Source organism: Olea europaea, unplaced genomic scaffold, assembly GCF_002742605.1.
Source record: "Olea europaea var. sylvestris unplaced genomic scaffold, O_europaea_v1 scaffold1997, whole genome shotgun sequence".
Classification (NCBI taxonomy): domain Eukaryota; kingdom Viridiplantae; phylum Streptophyta; class Magnoliopsida; order Lamiales; family Oleaceae; genus Olea; species Olea europaea.
Window position 1 is genome coordinate 65,495 of NW_019237843.1, and position 23,786 is coordinate 89,280.

The 23,786-nt window shown below is 37.3% G+C and overlaps 3 protein-coding genes across 5 annotated transcripts; all 3 read right to left on the bottom strand.

Annotated features, from left to right (window-relative positions):
- Positions 1-9,712: 9,712 nt before the first annotated feature.
- Positions 9,713-12,279, bottom strand: LOC111379506 (ferredoxin, root R-B1). 3 transcript variants are annotated; one of them, XM_023002893.1, is made up of 2 exons: positions 12,155-12,279; positions 9,713-10,486 (listed from the first exon to the last, which is right to left on the bottom strand). In XM_023002893.1, the coding sequence occupies exon 2, from the start codon at positions 10,478-10,480 to the stop codon at positions 10,022-10,024; it is 459 nt and encodes a 152-aa protein (XP_022858661.1). In that variant the 5' UTR covers positions 10,481-10,486; positions 12,155-12,279; the 3' UTR covers positions 9,713-10,021. The 3 variants fall into 3 exon arrangements, with proteins under 3 accessions (XP_022858661.1, XP_022858659.1, XP_022858660.1); XM_023002891.1 differs by having other exon boundaries at positions 12,033-12,266; XM_023002892.1 differs by having other exon boundaries at positions 12,028-12,229.
- Positions 12,280-15,911: 3,632 nt separating this feature from the next.
- LOC111379508 lies at positions 15,912-17,293 on the bottom strand. Its single transcript, XM_023002895.1, has 3 exons — positions 17,048-17,293; positions 16,712-16,888; positions 15,912-16,616 (listed from the first exon to the last, which is right to left on the bottom strand). Exons 1-3 carry the CDS (start codon positions 17,291-17,293, stop codon positions 15,912-15,914), a joined length of 1,128 nt encoding a protein of 375 aa, XP_022858663.1.
- Positions 17,294-22,097: 4,804 nt separating this feature from the next.
- On the bottom strand, positions 22,098-22,838 carry LOC111379509. Its single transcript, XM_023002896.1, has 2 exons — positions 22,358-22,838; positions 22,098-22,261 (listed from the first exon to the last, which is right to left on the bottom strand). The coding sequence occupies exons 1-2, from the start codon at positions 22,836-22,838 to the stop codon at positions 22,098-22,100; spliced, it is 645 nt and encodes a 214-aa protein (XP_022858664.1).
- Positions 22,839-23,786: the final 948 nt, after the last annotated feature.

Sequence of the window (23,786 nt, forward strand, 5' to 3'; positions counted from 1 at the left end):
TCCACTAACTCGGCCACCTCATGAGTGGCAAAAAAAATAATAATAATAAAAATAAAAAATTATCCATTCTTGTTTGTGCAATTGATTGAGAATTGAGAGAGCGCGAAGTAAAACAATGTTAAAATATTAAGGAGTATAATGTAAATAAAGCAACGTGATGACGCGAATCCGATTAGGGACACGTGTTTACACGACGCCGTCACTCGATCCACATCGGATTCTAGTTTTTTCTGTAAAGGTCAGATCAGCGCCTTTGTGAAATGACAGTGTTACCCTTACACAATTTCTATATTTACATAAGCTTAATTTATTCATTTTTGACTAGTTATTCCTTGCAAAGTAATCTAATTTTTTCCTTGACAAAAGATATATTAATAATACAGAGTGCTTACGATATTTTTTATTTTCCCAGAACAACAGAAATTTTATTCTAATTTTTATTTTCTATATTCATATGATTGAAAATTGTAATGTTTTGGCAACTATCTTATGAACTCATTCATCATAAAATAATTTACATCACATGTATAAAACTCCAATAATTATCTTATAATAATTAATACAAATGTCAAGATTTGTTGTAATTTCTGGTAAAATGACTGCGATTAACAAAAACAAACAAAAATAGACCAAAAAAAATGAAATTATTAAAATGAAAAGTATCATTCTACAAACATTCAATGGTGTAAAACCAAATAAAAGTGAAAAAAATTATTAAATTATAAATTAAATGGAAAAAAAAAATCTAATAGAACTCTTTTCACTAAGAACCCATAAAAAAAACGTGGAAAGCAAGAATTGAAGAAAAGATATCATGCATTATAATTTGACGTTTCACATTTCCTCATGATAAACATTTTATATTACCTTTAAGAAAGGCACATATATTTGTCACAAGTGTCAATCTTCTCAAGATAATCCACTTTCTTTGTTTGGGGAATAAGCAATGTAAAAATCCTCCCCATTTATATGCTTGGCAACAAAATTTGAGATTACTAAAATGGCTTTATATGAGTAAATTTTGTGATTCAATAGTCAAGTCTAAACTCTGTTTGTGCCATATTTTTGGCTCATTTTAATGAAAAATTCGACCGTTTCAATTGTGATGGTGGGCTCCTATACAGTGCATTTATCAGACGTTGCAGCAGTCAAGAAGCATAAAATTTCCGATTTTGCCCATACCACGTGAAAGTGTCAGCAAATTGTGGAAAGTCACAGAAGTGGGCAAAAAATAGTCAAAAGGCTGCATTATGAAGACAGTCACAAAAGTGGGCAAAGAATAGTCAAAAGTGTCAACCATATTTTTGCATTATTAAACACAATGAAGACAGATACAATCACGTCCGAGATTTTTAGGTGACTATTTTAATTGCTTAGACGTTTGCAAACAAAAAAATAAAAACTCAAAATAACAAAAACGTCCCCCCTTGAACCGAACACAACGTAAATTAAAAGCAAATGAAAAAAAAAAGATGCCAATAGGCGGATGGTCCCTACAATTATTGTGAATGGAAAAAAAAAATACAAAGTGTTGAAGTATCTTCAAACCAATTTTCACATTCTACATAAGTACATACATATAACACACGGATAGAACTCTTGCAACGGTGACAACAACATTGAAACAAAGTGTTGAAGTACCTTCAAACCAATTTTCACGTGCCGCACGTGAGGTCCCTAAATGCGATCGTCACGGTTGTTGTGCCATGTTATCGCGAAGTCTATCCCACTCATTCCGTGGTATCTCCGGCGCCTTTACTTCGACCTGAATTTCATCCTCAGAATTAGGTAACTCCACCTCGGCAATGTCATCATCCATTTCCGCTCTTGCGAACGCCTCGTCCACAAATCCCGAACGACGCAGAAAATTGTGAACGGCCATAGTAGCTAAGACAATTGCAACTTGTGTTGGGAACGAGTAACTAGGCGTACGATCAAGGATTTTTCATCTCTGCTTCAATACACCAAATGCACGTTCAATAACATTTCCTGCACGAAGAGTGCCTGAAGTTGAACTTCTTACGAGCATTTCGAAACCTACGACGCTGACCTGTTCATTCGTCGCGAAACTGCTGAAAGTGATATAGTATGTCTGAACCTTTGTACGGGGCCATATATCCTGGCCGATGAGCAAAATTGGTATCCACCAAATAATACTTTCTCGTTGCTGGCTGCGGAAATTTTATCTTCGGGCTGTATATAGCACGAGCTAGAATCGACGCGTCATGCGTGTTCTCGGTATAACCAGCAAGAACGAATGTGAAACATAAATTGAAATCACATGCAGCTAACACATTTTGGGTTGGTATTCCTTTTTGACCAATGAAGTTCACCCGTTCGTGACGCGGGAGCACGACTCGCACATGTGTTCCGTCAATAGCCCTAACACAATCTTGAAATAGTGGATGCTTGTTCGGGTCCGGCTTGTGTGGCTCGACACCGTCATTGTAGTTATGCGTCGATCGTATAATACGTTCAGATAGCGACATGACGGCACGTTGCACCTCTTTGAAGAATTGACAGACGGTTTGCCAAGAGTGACTGAAAATCGTTGTCACTTGTCGATATCCCTTCCCGTGTGCAAGTATGCACAGGAACATACCAACTTTCTCGTAGATATCTACCTGCTGGCTACTTGTTAAACCGTATTCGTCTCGCAGCAAATGTGCAAAGTGGCGCAACATTCGTAAGTACATTCGGAACTCCTGGTAGCACATCTTTCCATTCCCGCTCATAGCATCCATCATGAACATGTGCCCATTTATGGAGAACAGGAATTGTCGCACCCGATTTCGCTGTGTGCGATAATAGATCCGAGCATCGGTCCCTGTAATGGTTGAAAATGTGACCCGAGTTGTCACGTCATTCGCAAGACGGTCGAACAACTCATCCTCGAGCTCTTCTTCTACATCGGATCCTGGTTGTAGCACGCAATCAAAGCTCAGATCACCCATAGCGTACCACCAATCCAGGAACACGTTATCGTAATAAGGTTCTTAGCCACCCATTGGGGGACATTCATTTATATAGGGGAATGCAAAAACTAAGTTTGCCTTGTTGTAGCAAGTGGGCTAATTGATTAGGAGAATGAAAACAAAAAAGACAAAGGCTGCATGATTGGAGACATGTTATACAGCAAAAATGGGCTGTAAGATTCTCTGCAAAATGAGTACATATATAGGACATGCTATTCAACACGAGTAAAATACGCAACATGATACAAGTTGTAAAAAATACAATGAATAATCCTATTTATACTAACATTCCCTAAACCTAATTAAAATTGGAATTAAACTCCTAAACTATTGTAGAAACGTAACTAGACTCCTAAGAATAAATCCTATTAACTTGATCAAGGTTTGAGAGTAATGGATTTTTCCTATATTATTCTTCAATTTCTCCTTTAATTTAACTTGATCAACGTTGAGAGTAATGGGTTTTACATATTTGGCACAATTGCTCCCAGTTTGTTTGGCTTCCTCTACCTTCATGAAATCTCGGTCTTTGAGCTTATTACCTCCATCATATTGAACTCCATGACTCGACCATGCATTCATATGGTTTTATTGGCCCAAATTATTTCCAATTTCTCGCTCGAACCCGCCTTCCACAATCAACCAAAGTACATTACAACAGTAAGCAATACATATTGACAATAGTAGCTACATAACATTAGTACAAACACACAAGTGTCCAACCCCTCCATTTATGAGTAGTTAAAAGTACAGGAAAAATTAAATGTTCGGGTGCACCACTACAGTATTACATAAGTATGTAACAAACAGTGAACTCTTAGTGGAGTGATTTGCCACGCTCATTGAACTGCCATTCAATCCATTCAAACTTTTCGTTCGAATCTCTCATGACAGATAACATATCCCGATAGCGCTTATGCGCCAAGAGTGTGCAGGCATAGAAATACAGAGGGGTGCGACGCTGTAGCCGTCCTGTCGCGAGCAACTCCTCGATACATGCAGCCCCGACGTTCTCGTTATCATGTATGACGCTATTGAGCTTCGCGGCCACTTCTTCGATGCAATGGTCGCTCGTTCCACGAAAAATGAGAGATCACGAGCCGAAATTTTCTTGTGCTTCCCCTTCCGTCCCTTTGTGGACGATTGTCATTTCTCACCACTTCGAGCACTCGAAGTGTTCATACTTGCTAGACCAGTTCCACTGTCTCCCTTATCCCTAGAATCGCTGCCTTCTCCATCAACGGGAATGTCATCCAAGTGGTCCTCTGCTGCACTATTCTCAAACACAGCTAAGCCCGTTCTAGACAACAGGCTCGGGGTCGTTGCATACTTGTCACTGTCGTAGCTTTCACCAAATAGCACGCGATAGCGGATGTAAATCTAACTCACATTTTTGTCCTTGAAATCCTTGTAGTCTTTGTTTTCCTGCAGTAATGAATGCAAAAAAAATATAAAAAATGTATGAAAGTCGAAATATGCTATAGACAAACATATCCTGGTAGGAAAGAAACTCAGCAAAAATCCTATTAATGGCAAGAAAGAAACTCAGCAAAAATCAGATTAATGGACTCAAGAATTCAATGTTTCTGGGACAAATTTTCATCAACCAACTTGCAGGAATTTTCTTTCACATTCAATCTGCCATTCAAGAGGATATTACACAGTGATGGTTTTACAAAACAAAGAACTCATCACTCAACCGAGACCCAACCAGAAGAAAGTCACAGGAAGTTTCAAAGATTGTCTACAGAGACTTTTCTCTCTCAATCTCACTCTCTCTCAACAGAAAATGCTCCCCTCTTGCTCATATTCTATTCTCAGCCCTCTTGGTCCTACTTATAGCCACAGATCAAGAGATATACAAGAAGTGTATATATATACATCAGTTATAACGACTACCAGATTACAAGTAACAGTTTCATTGATTCTAACTAATTGTAACCTGCTTAATTGATTGCCTAACTGTAGTGTTTAACCAACCGAATGTAAGAATCAATTAGTTACAACATGGTATGCAGGGACCGAATTTATTAATCCAAAAGAATCTGATAAACCTGTATCAGAATTGATCAAAGAGACCACAGGTGGACTGGAGGTGGATTACTGTTATGAGTGCACTAGAGTTCCAGAGCTGCTAAATGAAGCAATTGAAGGATCCAAAGTGGTAAAATTCTTCAAATTTTCCTGTCAATTTCAGTATCAGTAATGGCTTTTCCTATTGATCATGACATAAGACTAATTTCTTTTTAATCGTGTCATTTAAATATGGACTTGGGACAATAGTTTTCGTTGGTGCAGGACTTCATTTAAGTGGGGAGCTCAAATACATTCTGCTCTTGTTTGGTAGGACAATTAAGGGGTCCATTTATGGTGGAGAAAGACCTCAAACAAACCTCCTTAAAATAGTTGAGAAATGCATAAATAAGGTATGAATCCATTTCGAGTTTCACGATGAAATCTAGAAGCTTTATTGATTGAATCACCTTGTTTAAAAATTTAAGTTGTTGAAAAAAGAAAACACACCTTCACCACTTCCCTAAAATAATTGATTATGCCTTCTCGTACATGGACTGAAAAAATGTTGTTTGAACAGGAAATTTAGCTGGATGAACTATTGACCCATGAAGTTTCACTCGAAGAAATTAACAAGGTATGAGAGTATCTGAAACATCCTAGTTGTGTTAAAGTTGTTATCAAATATTAGAGCGAATTAAAGTACACAAGCAAAGAAATAACAAAAGCCGAAATCAGATCCTTGTTTGCGTTTCATATGGCATGCAAGATTAACAACTTTAGTTTAATTTCCGGCAACAACATGGTATGTGCATGCTCAAATAAACAAAAACAAACCATCCTATAGTTACAGGGCACATCGATTTGTGTCTGGGTTGTAGGTTGTGGTGATTAATGGAAACGTTACAAACGCTGCAAATTCAAAATAGGCGCCTTACCCTGATTTTTTGCGTCCACCACTCCTCAGATGCTACAATGTGACCCGTTGGCGGATCGTACTCGACCCCGTTGCAGGATAAGAGTTCGCGGAGGCATTTGTGGTCACGATGCATTGTATCCCAGTGGTTGTGGAGTTGTTGTTTTGTCCAATTGTGGCCGGACGACGAATTGAATAATGCAACCACACGCTCCCAGCCTTGTTTCGTGAAACACCTGCCATGGCGATGGCCTTCAGCAATGGCAGTTTCACAAGTTGCTATGAACGTCATCAGTTCTGTCGGCTTTCACCTCGCGTTTCTTCTTGATTCTAAGCCCCTGTTTGCAGGTACTCGTGCATCGGAAGATTCTTGCTGTGGGTCGGAGCCTATCTATGAGAGGGAGCGCCAACTGGTCGGAAAAAACAAAAGTAAAATATGAACCGTAAATGGTGTGCTTAGCCGTCGGCTTACCTCAGTAGAGTGTGGATCCATGAGATTTGTCGTCGATTTCAACCAGAGGCAGCAGGGATGCCGGCATTGGATTACCGACTTTTTGCCGATCGAAAAGAATTTGTGTAGGCTGGGAACACGAACGCATGCCTAGGCGAAAATGAATCCCAGACGGTACCTTGTATTCTTGCTTCGTTGTCGGTTGATGGTCGCTTCCCGTTGACCTTTGCGAAAATCATGCAAATGAATGGAGGGTCTTCTACAGAAGGCGTTGCTGGAGACGAAAATGGGACTTTAGTTACTAAAGAGAGTCCGGACACGGAGTGTTTTGGGAAAGCAGTAGAAGGGCAAAGGAGGAAAGAATATATATTTCTACCATGTGACTCTTTAATGGGTGTCAGAGAGTTGCAGGACCAAACGGTCCAATTTTTCATTAATATGAGCCAAAAATATGGCACAAACAGGGGCCTAATAAATTTTCCAAGGTTTCATTCATTCGCTTTGTTCATTAGTAGTAGGTTGAATTTGTCTTTTAGTATTGGGCTTACGGTTGATCTACCAAGGATGACAAGTTTATAATCATTTTTAGCACAATTTAAAAATATTTCATCACAAAGGACTAAAAAATTGTATACCACATTGAGGGTATATTTTAACTCATTAGAATGAACATAACTAAAGAAGAGAGACGCCGATTAGATCACTTATACATTTTGTTTCTATTGTAGGTAATCAATTTTGTCCAAAAGCCATAACTCATGACATTAATGCAATCCATCTAAAAATGGAAACGGGTCGGGTTCAGGGCAGTAGCTTGTCCCGTTTGTTGCCCCATTGTCCTTTTTTTTTTTTTTTCCAAAATTGAAAAATTTTCAGCCAAGAAAAGAACACCTGGAGAATATACAAAATAATAAATCAGCAAAATGGACTTTAGAATGAAAGTTCCAATGCTTAAATTTATAAAAAGGGCTATATAAAAATAGAGAAATCGAGAAACAACAATTGGATTTCACAGATTTGGTATAAATGAAGCGAAGCATAGCTATGCTATGACTACAAAGAACTGTATCTATAGATTTGTGGGTCTTGCCTCAATGCATCGAGATCTTCACAATCAAATATTTATTATTATTTTTTTTTATGAATTAATTTGCTACATTTCTCTTTTTTCATGCAAGGTAAATTTTATGGGTTTATATTTCTTGAAATTTTGGTATGATTTTTTTTACTTCTTCGTCGGGTGGATGCCTTGCCCCTCCCCGCACCGCCAACCTGTCGGGGCGGGAAGGGTTATTTTGCCATCTCTAAATCCATCACACTTCAATTAGAATCAAGCTCAAGAATCCACCCCAAATGCATTCCGTCATCCCTCTAGTTTCCAGCATGGTCAATATTATTCACCACTTGATAGGAATGGTCCAACATTGACTCAAAACGAGACTTCCAACTGTAATACCAACCCGCGTCACCAAATTTGGTGGGAGAGTGACTTACGTCCCCCATGGTCGCAACTGACACGTCCAAGTTGCGACTGGGAAATTCGGGCAGCGCAGATAATGCGTTACGGTTGGATGGAAATACCTGTGATAAGGGGACGATGTAGCGTGTTGTCACCACTTTGGGTTAAAAGAAAAAAAGCACAAAACTACTATAACCTGTGCACTCCACCTTATATCACTCAAATCAGGTCTTAGAATCCACCCCTGACCCAAACCGTCAAGTCCGTTCAATTTCAAATACTCCAATAATTTCCATAAATTTTCAGTGGATATATCAGCAATGACTTACTGGTAGGTCCGTCTATATATGGTGTACTTTATTTTTATTATCAGCCGTAATTTAAAAATATTGAATTTTGGCCCCTAAAATTTTGGCTACTTTTGTTACTCGTGGCAGATGTAACTCTCTCAAGGAATAATCCTCTTATCCCGGAATTTTCTCAATCTTTGTGACCCGTTTCTAAGAATTAACCCTATTTTGTGTATAATATTTGATCTATCTCTAATTTCTGATTGTATTTTGCACTGGAGCTATATCGCTACACCGCAATTTACTTGAACAAAAAGTCCTTAACTTCCACTTATTATCATAGTTACGTTCTCCATACTTTTTACCGCATTCTTATCTTCAACCATACGTGCACAATCAACGTAGGAGACTCGTCTACAAATCCATCATATGCTCTCATTATGTTAGAATCATGCGAGTTCACATTGACTGCATCTTGTGTCTTGTTAATGTTATCAAAAATTGCTATAATGGGACAGGCAAGTTATTATATTCATTTCGGTAGCAAACTGAAATTCCGTACTTTGAATTGAAATTTTTAGATAGTTAAGATGAATTTCATCATATTTTGTTGAATAAAATAATTATATATTCATTATGATTTTGTTGAACAAGATTGAATTTTGTATTTCAAATTTATAGTATTCTTGGATAACAACAACATGAAAATGAAATGGCCAAGTAGACACTGGCGGACCCACGTGGGGTCATGTAGGGTCAAATGACCTCATGGTTTTTTGGATTTTTTTTCTTTTTTCCCCCTTACTTAAAACGTAATTTTTTGTCAAAGTAGTGAGCCAACATAATTAATTTCCCTAGCCCAATGTGCAAAAGGCCCAAACCCAAATGCTATTATAGTAGCATATGATCTTATTTTCGTTAATGATACGTTGTTCGAAAAAAATTTCATTTTTGACTCCACAATTCGAACTGTCTGGATCCGCCCTGCAAGTAGATAATTTGGATGGTAACATTGTTAAATCAATGTTTCATTGAAGAGCCAATATTTTCCAATTAATTCAGTTTATTATGAGTCTAAAAAAAAAAAAAACAAAGGTTTCGGAGTGCAGCATATTTCAATTTCCAGTCACAGGTTAGTGTATATACGTAGTAATTTTACTTTTAGTTGGACTTTTACTATCATGACACAAAAACTAGAGTTTGGGCTTCGACTCAATATGATCAGAGTTCTAAATTTGAGTCCATAAATGGCAAGTTTAGAAGCCCACAAAATTTTAAATATTTTTTAGACATTATCACTGAAAATTTAGTTATCTTACATCCTAGAGAAATTACTTCCATAAATGCCAATTTTGTGTTTGTGAGTGTATCACACACATAATCACGTATTTATAAACTCTCATTAAGACCTATACTCAATATGTTGGTTTATGAATACAAACTTCTTAATGCTTAATTCTTGACTTTTTATGTTCGGAAAATTACAAAGGCATATTCGATATACAATACTAGAAACACATTTTTTGCTCCGTAATATATTGTCTAGTAGAGCACAATAATCATAATTTTTTATAACAAAAAACTACTACCACAAATTGTATAACTGAATATTAAAAACTAACAATAATTTTATTAGAGAGAACAACTGTTTGATGGTACCAATAATCCCTCAACTTCTCTACCTTGGACTAGCAACCCCTTCTCAACCTAAACAAAGAAAGAAGAGCACGAGAGAACAACAATGGGTACGAAAGGCGATTGCATTAGACAAACACAACTTGAACACGAGCTTTCAAAAGTTCCAAAACAGCCAGTTTTGCTAATTACGACATCAATATTCGAAAACAACATAACAAGCAATGTTGAATTGCTTTGCATTATAGCTAATAAGCTAGAACCACAAACTCGAGCAAATGTTCAGTAAAGTTCGCTCTCCTTACAAGTGTGAATCACACAATCTGAAGTCGGGTAGGAGATGCAGGTCAGCAAGTAACCTTCCTTCATTTGGTTATCATCAAGAAAAGATCCATCCGACTGGTCAACAGAACCTGATTCCATTTTCCCGGCACAGGTTGAGCACGCGCCAGCCCTGCATGAGTATGGCAACTCAATGCCTGCACTCTCAGCCGAATCGAGGATGTAACAATCATCAGGAGCATCAAATTCGTTTTCAGTGCCATCTGGTCCAATCAACTTGACCTTGTAAACAGCCATCGCGGATGCTCTGAAACCTGACTTAGCTTTCAGGCCAAAGGTTTTGGAGATGCTCTTCACGGATCCTAAAGAGGACGGGCTCCTCAGAAAGGCACTTGTACTTCTAGCTTGTGGTGGTGCACTTCTGAGCATGCAGCTGTTGGGAAGGCTTGCAGTTGCCATGTTTACCTAATACAAACATGTTCAGCAGTTTGATGATTAGTCTCTCCAAATTAAAAAGTAATTCTGAGATTGTAATGGTTAAGAAAGTAATACAAACAAATGGAAAAAATTTCAAACGTAGTATATTTTTCATTTCACATTGTAGATAAAATTTTAACGCAATTTTTTTCCTGTCAGTTCTGGTAATGGAAGTAGGGCGAAACATCAATTCCAATCCCCGCAAATATGAAATAAAACATCAGTTCATTAAAATGTTCATAGAACAAGATGGCAACTATGTTGAAAGAAATACTTGAATCGTAATCATTTCCAATATTCTCAGATCCATGAGGTTAGATAAGAAATTTACGAAGTCATACCATGAACAGCAGTGCAGGAGCTTGAAGTTGAATACTGCAATTATGGATGCTTTTTATTTGATAAAATCTTATTATGCCCTTGTTTGAAAGTGATTATATGAAAATCATTTTTCCCCTATACTCACTTCAACCACACATTCTCAACATACACAAAAAATAAAAAAATAAAATCATATTTTATAACTTTCCTACTCTTTTAACATATATTCTCCAAAAAAAATAAAAAGCACTTTTACACAAGCACTATATATATATATATGCCCCTTAGCTTTGACAAAAAATGGCATAGTAACCATCCTTTTTCCATAGCAACAGGGCAGTAGATGTCCGGAGAATTATGAGAAGAGACGAGCGAGTGGCTCCATGCTTCTTCACTCGAAGCTCCGTCTTATGGTTCTCAGTAAGTCAGTTTGAAATTGTTATCAGATGAAAATATCGAGAACCTATTACTAGAGATTAAACAGTTACATACAACACTGATGCTTTCCCAGCTCATATAATGTACACTAAACATGTTAACATGACAAACTTATATTGTTTTATTAATATCTTCAAGCGCTTAGAGTAGATTAAAATAGGAAAAAAGTATGGATTTTACTTTATCTAAGCTCGACAAACTGTGCTTTTACTCACACTAAAGGCAAATAAAGTACATCCTTTCAGCCCTCTAGCTAATAAGTAAGTTTAAAGATAAATAATTTCTTTAACAAGTTAATTAAAGTAGTGAAATTAACTTTTTCCTAGTCTCAATCTTCCAAAATACATTTTCTTTCATAAAATAATATTACGAGCAAACTTAGAACTTTTCCTTATTTTTTCCATCAATCAACGGCTCGAAAATACACCATTACCAAAAAAAGGGGCTCAAACAAGATCTCAGAAGCATAAGAGATCCCAAAGACCCACCATAAACAAATTCCGGGTTCACAACCAAAACCTGAGATTTACAAATTTCTCGTTCTTTATAGAATCAACAGAACAGGAAAACAAAAAAAGGAAGAGAGAGAGAGAGAGATACAAAACACAAATATAAACAGTCAACATATACATCATCAGAATTCACCCCATTCAGTAATAAAGCCCATAAACACACAACAGAAAAGATAACATATACATCATCAAAATCCACGTACAATCGATAAAATCTGCAGAAATTAAAGAAACAAAAGCAAGAGAATCAAATAAAACCTTACAGAAATTTTCTTTTCTTGATTTGTTTGCAGAAGATCTGGTTATTTCGTTATGAGAGCGAAGGATTCGAGGCTTTTAATGAGTGAAAAAATTGATCGATTTGTAGAAAGAGCAAAAAGGATACCTCTTAAGATTGACGGAGAGCCGTATTCCCAAGGCCCAAAGTCGACAATGTTATGGCAATCTTTTGCAATTTATAATTGAAGAGTGTGATAACCTAAACCTACCTGCCGTCCTCCAGTTTCAATTAATTATTTTGCCGACAAAATAATTAATTTAAGACAGTTTAGGGACCAAGGTGCGACCAAAAAATGAATAGAGACTGAAATGCAACTAATTGAAATGTTTGGGGACTGCTTGCAATAATTTCGTTTAATTATGATTACATATTATATATATGGACGTTGATAAAATCAATCCATTTAGCAGCACCTATGTATATTAAATTTTATTTTTTAATGTGTCCATATTCAATGTACCCATATATTAATTCAGAAACATCAAAGATCAACGTTGGTTAAAAAATTAATAAATAGAAAGCATAAATTCTTTCTTTCTTTCTTTAAATGAATCAACTAGTTTTGAAGCTATCTTATTGATTTTAAAAAATTGGTTTTCAATCCGATATCTAATTTTTTCAATCGAACAAATCTTATGGAATTTTTTTAAACCCGCAAGTTTTGTTTTAGCTTAGATATAAGAGTCAATATTGGTCATTATAATTCACTTCTTTTTTTAAATTTGTCCACGATGATTAAGGGCATGTTCAGTAATGATTATGAGAATTGATTTTTTGATCGTTAGAGAGAAATGTGGGTCCTATCTGTGAGTGAAAAGTCAAAATGATAGTTGGAATAGTAAAATAACGGTAAAAAAATTGATTTTTTGGAGTGAAAAATTGCTACCAAATGGGGGCTGAATTTCAATTGTGTGACTGACAAAATGAGTTTTCTACTAAAGTCGAGATCGATCCTGGTATTCCGAGTGCCCTGTATGTAAATAAAAATAATGTCCCTCATTTCTTTAATCATAAAGTACGTCTGAAGAACAAGTATAAAGCTATTTATATTGATTTGCTAATATCCTGTTTGGTATGAATTAAAATCGAGATTTTATTTAAGTTAAAATCAACATTTAATTTTAATAACGTATTTTATGGGATCCATAACTTTTCAATCACACATTTCATCAACTTTATCAAAATCTACAAAAAGTTTGTTTTAATCCCACTAAATATGGGCTAAATATAAAAGAAAGTATTCAAAGTATTTACAAATCCACACCTTCTTGAGATTCGTCTGGCACTGTCCACATAAAGTCGACGAAGCCCTAGTTTGATAGTATAATGATAAATTAAATATTTATTTAAGAGCAAGAAATACTAAAATGAATTATAATTATGTCTGAATAAAAGAATCAAAAAGAAAAGATACTTGTCCAATAGTCAATACCACATACTATGATACTTCTCCAAGAGTCAAAATCAAAGAATCTCATTTCTGTTTTTGTGATTTTGCCTCTTTGTCGTACGGCAAAATGTGAAGGGTTTCGGTGAGGATCTAAATGGACGGTGATTGATGAAGGATACCTTGATCTTAATTTTCATTATTTATATTACGTCCAACATGAAAGTTTATTTGATTCTTTTTTTTTTTTAATGAATACAACGTCCATTAATATTCACTATCGTTGCCTTTTGATTTTATTTTGTATTTTTCAAGTAAATCATTTACTACACGTCCACAAGGATTTAGAAAATCTTATTTGTTGGTGAATATTATATGCATGTTACCAAAGTAATAGTGAAAATAAAAAAAAATATTTTAGGTGAATTTAATGAGAATAGTTATTAGTATATGGGAATTTATATTATTGCTCTTAATAAAATTGACATTTTAATTTGTCACAAGCTAAAAAAGCTTGGCACAAGCAATTTAATTTATCTAATAGGTAATAGAATTTCAAGATTGATATTCTCAAAAAAGTCATCATTTTATAGGACATCTTAAAGTTAAAATATAACATCACTAACATGGAGAAAACAATAATTAACATATAAGTTGCTCGAACTTTACCTTTTAAAATAAACTTCAAGACTATATCGTGATCTAAATACGATAAGACTCTATCATAAGTTAAAATAGATTTTTCCTTGCGTTCACATTTTATGATTTATTATAAAGTTTTTCTTTTCTTTTTAACATGTAATTGAAAAAATAATTTTTTCATATTAGACGGTAAAAAGTTTCGAATATTTATTTTTTAGTTGAAATGAGCTTCTGTAAATATTTTCATGCACGAGAACAATAATTTAAAATTTATAGTTAAATCGAAATCAATAATTTATAATAAATTTTATATCGCATTATTATTAATGTACTGCCAAAGTCTTGGCACGTTGCGTCAATGTGCGGTAGGAAAATGGCATTGATCCCTCGTGATGCACGCCTCAATTTTTTGTGACGCGACCTTTTTTATTCTCAATAATTTTGGTTTGATTACACGCTATTCCCTGATTATTGTAACGTGACGCACAATTTTTTTTTTCCTAACCATGTTAATTTATGTGAAGTCGCGTATGCACTCATATCCATCACTGTTGGAATTGGGTTCAAACTTTCCTCAATTTTTCAAACCAAAACTATATAAGTGGAAAAATGTTTCTTTCTCCTTTGCTGTCTGGGCTGGATAGATGGCATTCTCACACTAGCTAAATTTTGGTCGCTCGAGTTGTGTTTCTTTATGGATGATCTGGGCCGTTGAATGTATCTAATGGTTGAGATTTAACCACTCTACCATTTTGGTGTATTGAGACTCTTGAATCTCACACACTTTGAGTTTTCTGACTTTTGAGTGTCTTGAGTTTTTCTCTCTCTATTGTGCCTGTATTCATCATTTCTTCTTTGATCCCTGATTTTAATCGTGATTCTGTAATTATATTGGGTGATTGACCAGTGTTAGGACTTGATGTGTAATGTTTTATGCCCAATTATTGGTCGATAAGTCTGCACTAAGTCGATAGAAAGGATTCTTGTAGTCAAGGTTGGCTAGAGTTGGTTATTTGATAGATCTGCCTAGAGCAATGCGAAATACGATTCTGATTTGATTTAATATCTCAATTAATCTGCACTAAATGTCATTTTCACTTACTTATATGAAACGTCACTTCAATTTACTTATTTTTGTCACGAAATTAAATTAGTTAGCTTCTTACGACCCAACGGATGCTTTCACCATAAAATGAAGAAAAAACTAACACAACGAGATGTTACTATTACCATTATTGTGATTAAATTCACACGTTGTTAGAATAATATCATCATCGGTAACTTATTATTTATATTTCAAAACTTACATTATGTAACCAAAATGGATGCACTCTCAGAGCGAGACACTGTTCATAAAACATTTAATCAAATAATTTTTCTTATTATCCAATAAAATCTGTAAATACAGTTTTTTATTACTGATTATTTTTCCAATAGCAATTTTAGCTTGTGTCTGAGCCCCATTTTCTTTCATTACCTCCCATTTTTGTCGGTCAAAAATAGATGGCCAACGGGACCCACGTTGTTAGTGCATGGATTTTCCCTAACACATAGGGTTGAAAATGTTGAATTCCAAAATTGAATACATTCACAATTTGATAAATTGACGTTACAACCCCTCTTATGAAAACATGCCTTTCACACATGAGAATAAAGACAAAAAATTGTTATGTCCCCCAACGTTAGCATGTAATTAATTTCCAGGCGTTCGTTTCACGAAAATAATATTTTTGCGTTCATTGCATCGAAACAAATTCACACATTACAACATTCATTCCAGTGGTAATTTACACTTTCATACCGGCTTCCAACAATAAGGTAGCGTTAACCTATTCAACGTATGGTGTGCGCTATGTAATCTCGTAACTGGGTCCACGACACATTCTCGTCCGCAACAGCATCCTCTTCTGCTGCAGCTTTGTCTTTCTCATCGGGTAACTCAACCTCGACTTCTTCATCGTCAACTTCCTCGGCCCTGCGGAATCCCTCATCGAGCTGTCCGTTGCGTCGCAGAAAATTATAGACTCCCATTGCTGCCACGACCACACCGATTTGGGCTCGATATGAATAACTAGGCATCCTATCTAGAATCTTCCATCTCTGCTTCCAGACTCCGAATGCACGCTCAATAATGTTTCCACATGATGAGTGATGAAAGTTGAACCTCTCGCGTGCATTACGCAATCGACGTCGGCCGCCACCATGATTGTGAAATTCTTGGAAGTGGTAACGTACATCCGACCCCTTGTACGGTGCCATGTACCCCGACCGATGTGCAAATCCTGAGTCCACCAAGTAATATTTCCCGTCAGTCGATTTTGAAAAGTGTATGTCCGGACTATGCACCGCGCGGGCTAGTATGTGGCTGTCGTGCGTGGGCCTCATGCTTCCCTGCAACACAAATGTGAAGCACAAGTTGAAATCGCAAGTGGCCAAGACGTTCTGAGTGGGCACCTCTTTTCGGCCTATGAAGTTAATTCTTTTTCGTCGTGGCAACACCGCCCACACATAGGTCCCGTCAATAGCTCCAATACAATCCTGCGACGTCCATTTTCAAAGCACGTCAAATACTCGAATAAATTACGACAAAAGTAATTTGACCACCGAGACAACGTGAGGCAACATAAACATACCTGGAACAACGGATATCGCTGCGGATCGGGGTGATGACTTACAGCACCAGGGTTGTAGTTTTCATGAGGCCGGATCATGTCTGCTGCCAGCGCACCGATGGCGCGAAGCACGCACTTGAAATAATGGCCTACGATCTGCAGCGAATGTCCAAACAGAGTTTGCACTTGCCGATATCCCTTCCCATGCGTCATAATACACAAAAACATTCAGACCTGATCGTACATATTGATGCTCGTACAGTTTTCTAGTCCGTAGCGATCTCTCAAAACGTGTACAAAGTGTCTGAACATGGGCGAGTACATTCTAAAATCCTGAAAGCATGTTTGCAGGTATACATGCATATTTTGCAACATGAATATATGGCCGCTTCGTGTTGTAGAAAATAAGTAACGGTGGGCCGGATCTGGCACGAGGTACTGGTGCACTATCCGCTCAGCGATATGACAATACTGTAGCCACACCACCATATCCGTCTCCAACTGCTGCAGTACGTCGTCATTCGAACCGTCGTCCGAACAAGAGCTCGACATGAGGTCACAATCGATCTCCGATGACGTATGCGAACCAAACGTGTCTGTCATCTCCAAAAAACGATAGCACGGCACACAAATATATTCACTATACTCCTCAGCGTCAAGTTGCCACTGTGATTCAAACTATATTTGCGTGACCCGGTACTTCGCCAATTAGGGGAATAACCTTCTTATAGCAGGAGCCTTTGCAATGCATGCAATTAATATTGTACAGTTAGTGCTGACAATTATTGATTCCATTAGTAGGCCTATAGAAGGTGCAGTGGCTAGGCGATATATGCGTTGTATCACGCGGGGAATCTTTGCCTCGACAGAGCTACTGACATTTTCCAAACTGTCAGGCGTTAGATTCCAACATTCACGTAATAGTGGAGTATGTGGGACAAAATTATTTATGTGCAAAGATTTGGCTCCTCCTAAGCTATAGACATGGTTTGCAGTTATATGCAGTTCACGAACATACTGTTGATAATTATGGGGTTTACGCGAACCTGTTTTATGGGAAAAATTATTTGCTTTTCTAGAGTCATTGACGTTTTTGCGAACTTGTTAGAGTAGGAAGACAGTGTTTAGGTAGTGATTGATTGTGTGGTACGCAATTATTTAAGTCAAAATTTATGTATCTTCCCTACCCAATGACATCACATCAAGCTATTAGGGGTAGAATTATTTAAATTTACTTAATAATTGAGTCCCCTGGAGGGACATATTTCTCTATCACTTGTTGCTTCCTTACAGCTACGAGACTATTTCTCTATGTTGCAGGAGAAGATTTGAAACACTTTTAAAAAATAATGTGTCCCTGATACACAGTCATTAAAGTTTACAGTGTTTGTTGTTCCAGCAGTAATTGAATTGTTACACATTGTAGGACTATACGTTTTTGACAATACGTAACAGTTGTGTATGTGGCAACGACGTGTTTCTGCCCGCATTTTTCGTTTTGCGAGAGCTATTGACAGCCTTCACGTCGTTCTCGGGTACCCGGGAATGAAATAGTTCTTGACATGCATTAAAACGTTTCACATGCACTTATTTTTATTACATTCAGCAATACAAAATACATAGCGCACATTTTAGTGCGCGAAACGTGCGAACAAGAAGTCGAACAACAAAGTATTATTACAACAACCCATACGGAAGATAACATAAAAAGCATACAAACGAACTCAAACCAACGACACATACAGTCGAAGCACGATCGACGGCTCCTAGAACCCGGCATTTTGTTGCGTTCAAAAAAATACGCGATCCACTTGTAGCGCATCTCCAACGTTTTAGCTGCACTGTACGCAACACGATTTCCAGAATTTCTTAGGAACCACAACGTGAACATGTGCAACTCATCCCCGGCTTCGACAAGCCCAGTCGAAAGCGAATCATCTATGCATTCATGGAGAGTCATATGGCCTTCTTCTTTTGTGCGGATCACAGAGGCCATCTCCCTCGATACGCAAGCGAGGTTGTCCATCGACTCAGAAACCTCCCTCGCCCCGAACTTCTTTCGCTTTCCCTTCGCATGTTTTCCCTTACGTTTCTCGCCGCTTCCACGCAGGGAGATATTCATCAAGGAGCTCGCTTGTCCTGGAGTCGGACCGTCGCTCGAATGAGTTGTCTCGACATTGATAGGTAACGTGTCGTTCGGATCATCTGAGTCGGAGTTGGTGCCCAAGTCAAACCCACGTTGAGACAGCTTCGTGGGTGTCAGTGCGTACTTCATGGAGTCACAACTACCTCCAAACAGACGGCTATATTTATGGTAGATCTCCGTGTTTTTATTGTCCTTGAACTTTCCATACCGAGGGTTCTCCTGAAATGAAACACGAGAGCGTTAGTACAGTGTTATGGAATTGTTAAAATGCAAAAACGTTTCTAAGGAAGCTACTATAACTCCAGAGTGTAGACATGCGGGTACCTTAATTTTCTGCTTCCACCACCATTCTGGAGTGTCAATTCTGCCCCCGATGCTCAAACCACAAGCTATTCCGTGCACTGGAGAAGCTCAAACAGTAGTTTGTGGTCCGTGCGCATAGCACCCCAATGGTTTTTCAGCTGTGCAATAGTCCAGTTCTTCCCTGCATTTTTGTTGAACAATTTGCATAATCGCTCCCACCCTGTTGAAGAGAAGCACTTTCCACGACGGTGTCCCTCTGCAGCGACGTGTTCAGCGGCGGACATGAAGATTTTCTGCTCTCGAGGTTCCCATCTAGCACACTTGCGGGCCTCCGATTTGTTTTCCAGGATAGGGTTCGATGATGCGGCCGGCATGGCGTCCGAATTTTATGTCGTGTAATTCTGCGAAAATGTTGCACATCATAGTTGTAAGAGCCTGTTAGAAAAGAAAAATGCAGTGCAAAGGTGTGAAAGAAATGGTCGTGTGGCAACTCCTTAGTTCAGTGTAATAATGTAATTGTAAAGCTCAACTAATTGCTTGCAATATGAGCTTCAATGCTATAACTGTATATAAAAGATCGTGAAGCCATAAATGGATACTTGGTAATACTTATGTGAATGGGAAAGACTGATATATTGTGAAATCTAAAATAATATTTTTTACATGCAAAATGAACTTTTCGCACACATATGAATGCAAATTAATACTAACAATTCCAAGCATGCAATCAAGTTGTAACTGTAAGAAGTTTTTGAAAGTATTAGAGAAATGAAGTTAGCACTTGGCAGGGAATAAGGATGGATATAATGAGCTCCCTCACTCCTACAGTTGTTATTTTTGTAAAAGTTTTTTCTCCAGGGAAGTGAAAAGGAGACCGGCCTGCAGCACAATGTTGCCACATCTCCATCATCACCTACTCCCAACGACCATCAAAGGATGAGAAGATTTTCGGACTTCAAAAGGGAAGAAGCGGGATCAATTTGTCATGGAATATGAAGAGGAAGAGGTATAGGACCGATGTTGTATTAGACAAAAGTTGGGCTATCAGAACACATACATAATTTAAGTGTGACATAGGGTGATGCAAGAAGAGCATTGATATAGCCAAGCCCGAATAAGTATTGACCTTGGCTTTGTTGAGTTTAATTGAGTAGGTAATTGCTTCAGAAATGTTCCTCTCTTTAGGGATGAGGACGATATTGATTAAAACATACTTCAAACCTACAGGTTTAGTCAATAAGAAGCCACTGGTACAGAAACATATGCAACGGTGTCACTGAAATGTAGACTTCTCTTTACTGGAATCACTCAAAATTGGAAGACCTATGTAAATGCTAGTCGATAACTGTAGCAATACCCATTTGACAAAATGGAGAAAGACGGGAGGATAGTCGAGATGATATCGATCAGACAAAAATGAATTACGTTGCTACTCAAGAAGAACTCAATCAAGCAGTTTCGGTCGAGGCCCTGTCACTTCCTGCCAAGCCCAATCAGTGCTCAACAAGATGAAAATTTTGGGCATTTGCGAGTTTTAATTTTAAATCTGTAGTCTTTTACCAGCATAGACGACGTCAATGTACTGTAATTCAAATAGGCATCTAGTTCCAAGCAGAAAAGCCACAACATCAAGGACTCTGGGCAAGGTGGATCACAGCAACATAATAGATGCATACACATAAATGATTTGCAAATAACAAACAGAAAAGAAATAAATTGTAGTAGTTAAAAATTGGGTCCAATAAAGCCCAAGAAAGCAAGTGAATGGCGGCAACAGCTTACGTACAAGGTGCGCGCAGGCATCACTAACTCTGTAATGGGGATGCAAACCGGAGGGGGGGGGGAAGCAGTTGAGTTGAAAGCGTACCATGATTTTCGGATAATAACTAAAACCGCCGACGTTGTAAGCCATTTTCGGTTGTTGCAGATTAGAGCCTCAGGAATTTGTTGCGCAACTGGACTGCGAAGTCCAGCCCGACTGTGATACGTCGTCGGGTTAAGATGTTAAGGACGCCGAGCGTGGCCTTGCACAGGGGTCGACCGACACCGTTCGGCTGAGCAAAATTTTTAACCGGCAATATGTAGCTGAGGTTCTCTTTGCTAGATCTCCGTGCACTGATTCGATGGAAATGGAAGGCAATGGGGGATTGGGTTCTTGTAGGGAAGGAGGCCGGTATGTTATTATTGAAGGGCAAATGTGTAAAATGAAATACAAACTAAGGGGTGTAGCCGTCAATTTGGTCTATATGTTGTGTGTGTAATTAATAATTCAACTATGTGCCTGCTGAGATTGTTAGAAGTTAGATTCCAGATAAATGTGATTTGGTGGTCAAAAAGTTTGAAAAATGAATGAAACGAAAATGTAATGAGGCTTAGACAGAGGCGTGTAGTACCAGCTATTAAAACGCAATGCATTTGGGGGGGGGGGCAGGGCAAGGCTCTAGTCCCCCCCACTCTCAGGTCCAACAAATTTTTTTTAAAGGTTTTTTTTTTTTTTTTTTTGTGGTAAAAAATCAATTTTTGACGTGTAAATTTTTTTTTCCACGTAGCAGCCCGGTTTAAAATTTTATAGCCCGATCTTGGATCCAATTCTAGATTTGTCCCTGATTCCTCGTAAAAATGCTAATGTTAAAATGACCCTTTGTTAGCACAAATAGGCAGGTAGCCTAATTTTGCGAAAGTCGGTTGTTTTTCTTGAGGCCTCCATGCGACGAATGTGTATAAAAATGGCCTGTCATTTCTTATTTTAATTGTTTTAATAAATTATGGCAGTTAATGATAATATAGAAATAATAAATATATCCAGTAATCTAAAATCAAACTAGGTCAAGAATATATGTTCAAACCAGGGGCGGAGCCAGGAATTCATGGTACGGGAGGCAAAAATTTTTAAAAATTTAATGTACGAACTACAAATAAAATTTATATATAATAAGAAAAATTCATAATATAAGTTACCTATCGTAGTTGTACCCGACGATGTTTTAAAGCATAGAATTCATCTACAATAGAATCTAGATCTAAATTCATACTAAATTCTCGCTCAATATTTAGTGTTAAACAATCAGCAAGAAAGCCATCATCCATTTTGTTACGAATTTCCGTCTTCACATGTTTCATTGCTGAAAATGCTCACTCCACAGTCGTCGTTGAAACAGGTAGTGTGAGTACTAAACAAATCAATTTAGTCAAAACGACGTAACTCTCCGACCTTCTACTTGCAACCAATTCTCGACATAAATTAGAAAGTGTAGGTATTTGAAATCGAGGTTCGGAAATCACATCATTCTGATAATGTTGCAACTCAACTTTCAAACAATAAATATCTTGCTGTGAAAAATCTTCAAGATAAAACTTCTCTGCAAGCTTGCAAATATTATCAATGTTAAATGATTCAAAAGAATCTTTTGGATCCAAAGCCGCACTGAGAGAAAGAAGTTCTAATGATGTCTCATTAAATCTTGTATCTAACTCCATCATCAGAAAATCAATGGTTGCATTGAAAATATCAAAGTGATAGTGATGTTCAACGGTAGGATACTCACGACCACGAGAACGACCAACCATATACGAAGTATCAAAGTCAGGTACATGTATATCATTTTTTGAGCAAAAACATTTCACCTCTTCAAGAAATTCTTCCCAGCCATCTTCTCTCAATGTTTGAAGGATAGTTTTTGTAGTACGGACAAATCTCATAGCAGTCAAGATGTCTTGAGTTTTCTTCTAAAGGATCTGATAAAGCACATCCGCAATTGCTAATATTTTACGCATTAAATGTAAAATAAATACAAATTCAAATGTTGTCATGGTTTTGTACACACCACCAACTTCGGACCGAGATCTTACATTTGGAGAATGATCACTAAGATACTCAAGCACCTTACAAGTTGCAGCATACATATCAATCAAACTCTTTACAGAGCTGTAATTAGAAGATCAACGAGTACCTCCGGCTCGTTGCAAATTACCAATCTGATTAGCACCACTTCCGGACTCTCGTTCTCCAATTTCCAACAAATGCTCAATTTCTTTTCTTTGGGCACTTTTCAGCTCATTGATGCGCTTAGGAGATGATGTAATCATATTAATAACACTATCCAAATGAGAAAAAAATGAATTAATATCTGAGACATCCCTAGCTGCAGAAATCAATGTGAGTTGTAAACGGTGGGCAAAACAATGGACATAGTATGCATATGGACAATCTTTAAGAAATAATGCCTGTAGTCCATTCCAAGAACCACGCATATTATTAGCACCATCGTACCCTTGGCCTCTCATATTTTGCACTTGAAGGTCGAAACGGACAAGAACATCAGAAATTTGATTCTTAAGATTTAATGAGGTAGTGTCACTAACACTTTTAATTGCAAAAAAAAGCTCTGTCAAAATTCCATTACTTCTGACGAACCTCAGGATAATGGCCATTTGTTCTTGTGAAGTTCATCTCGTGCTTCATCAACAAGAATACTAAATTTTGCATCCCCAATTTCGCCACGAATTCTTTGTCGGACTTTGTTGGCCATAATGTTCAAAATTTCTTTTTGAATGTCTGGAGATGTGTATGTAGCATTTTTGGGAGCATTACCAAATACAACTTTTCCTACTTCAATATTCATTTTTCCAAATGCATCCACCAGTTCA

What these genes read in the sequence shown, in the direction of transcription:
- LOC111379509 (XM_023002896.1), bottom strand. Translation starts at nt 22,838, where the DNA reads ATGAGATTTGTCCGTACTACAAAAACTATCCTTCAAACATTGAGAGAA. An exon ending in ATGTCGAGAATTGGTTGCAA is followed by an intron (nt 22,262 to 22,357) that starts GTAGAAGGTCGG and finishes GAGCATTTTCAG; the next exon opens with CAATGAAACATGTGAAGACG.
- LOC111379506 (XM_023002893.1), bottom strand. Translation starts at nt 10,480, where the DNA reads ATGGCAACTGCAAGCCTTCCCAACAGCTGCATGCTCAGAAGTGCACCA.
- LOC111379508 (XM_023002895.1), bottom strand. Translation starts at nt 17,293, where the DNA reads ATGACAGACACGTTTGGTTCGCATACGTCATCGGAGATCGATTGTGAC. An exon ending in TCATGTTGCAAAATATGCAT is followed by an intron (nt 16,889 to 17,047) that starts GTATACCTGCAA and finishes ACGCATGGGAAG; the next exon opens with GGATATCGGCAAGTGCAAAC. An exon ending in AGCGATATCCGTTGTTCCAG is followed by an intron (nt 16,617 to 16,711) that starts GTATGTTTATGT and finishes TGGACGTCGCAG; the next exon opens with GATTGTATTGGAGCTATTGA.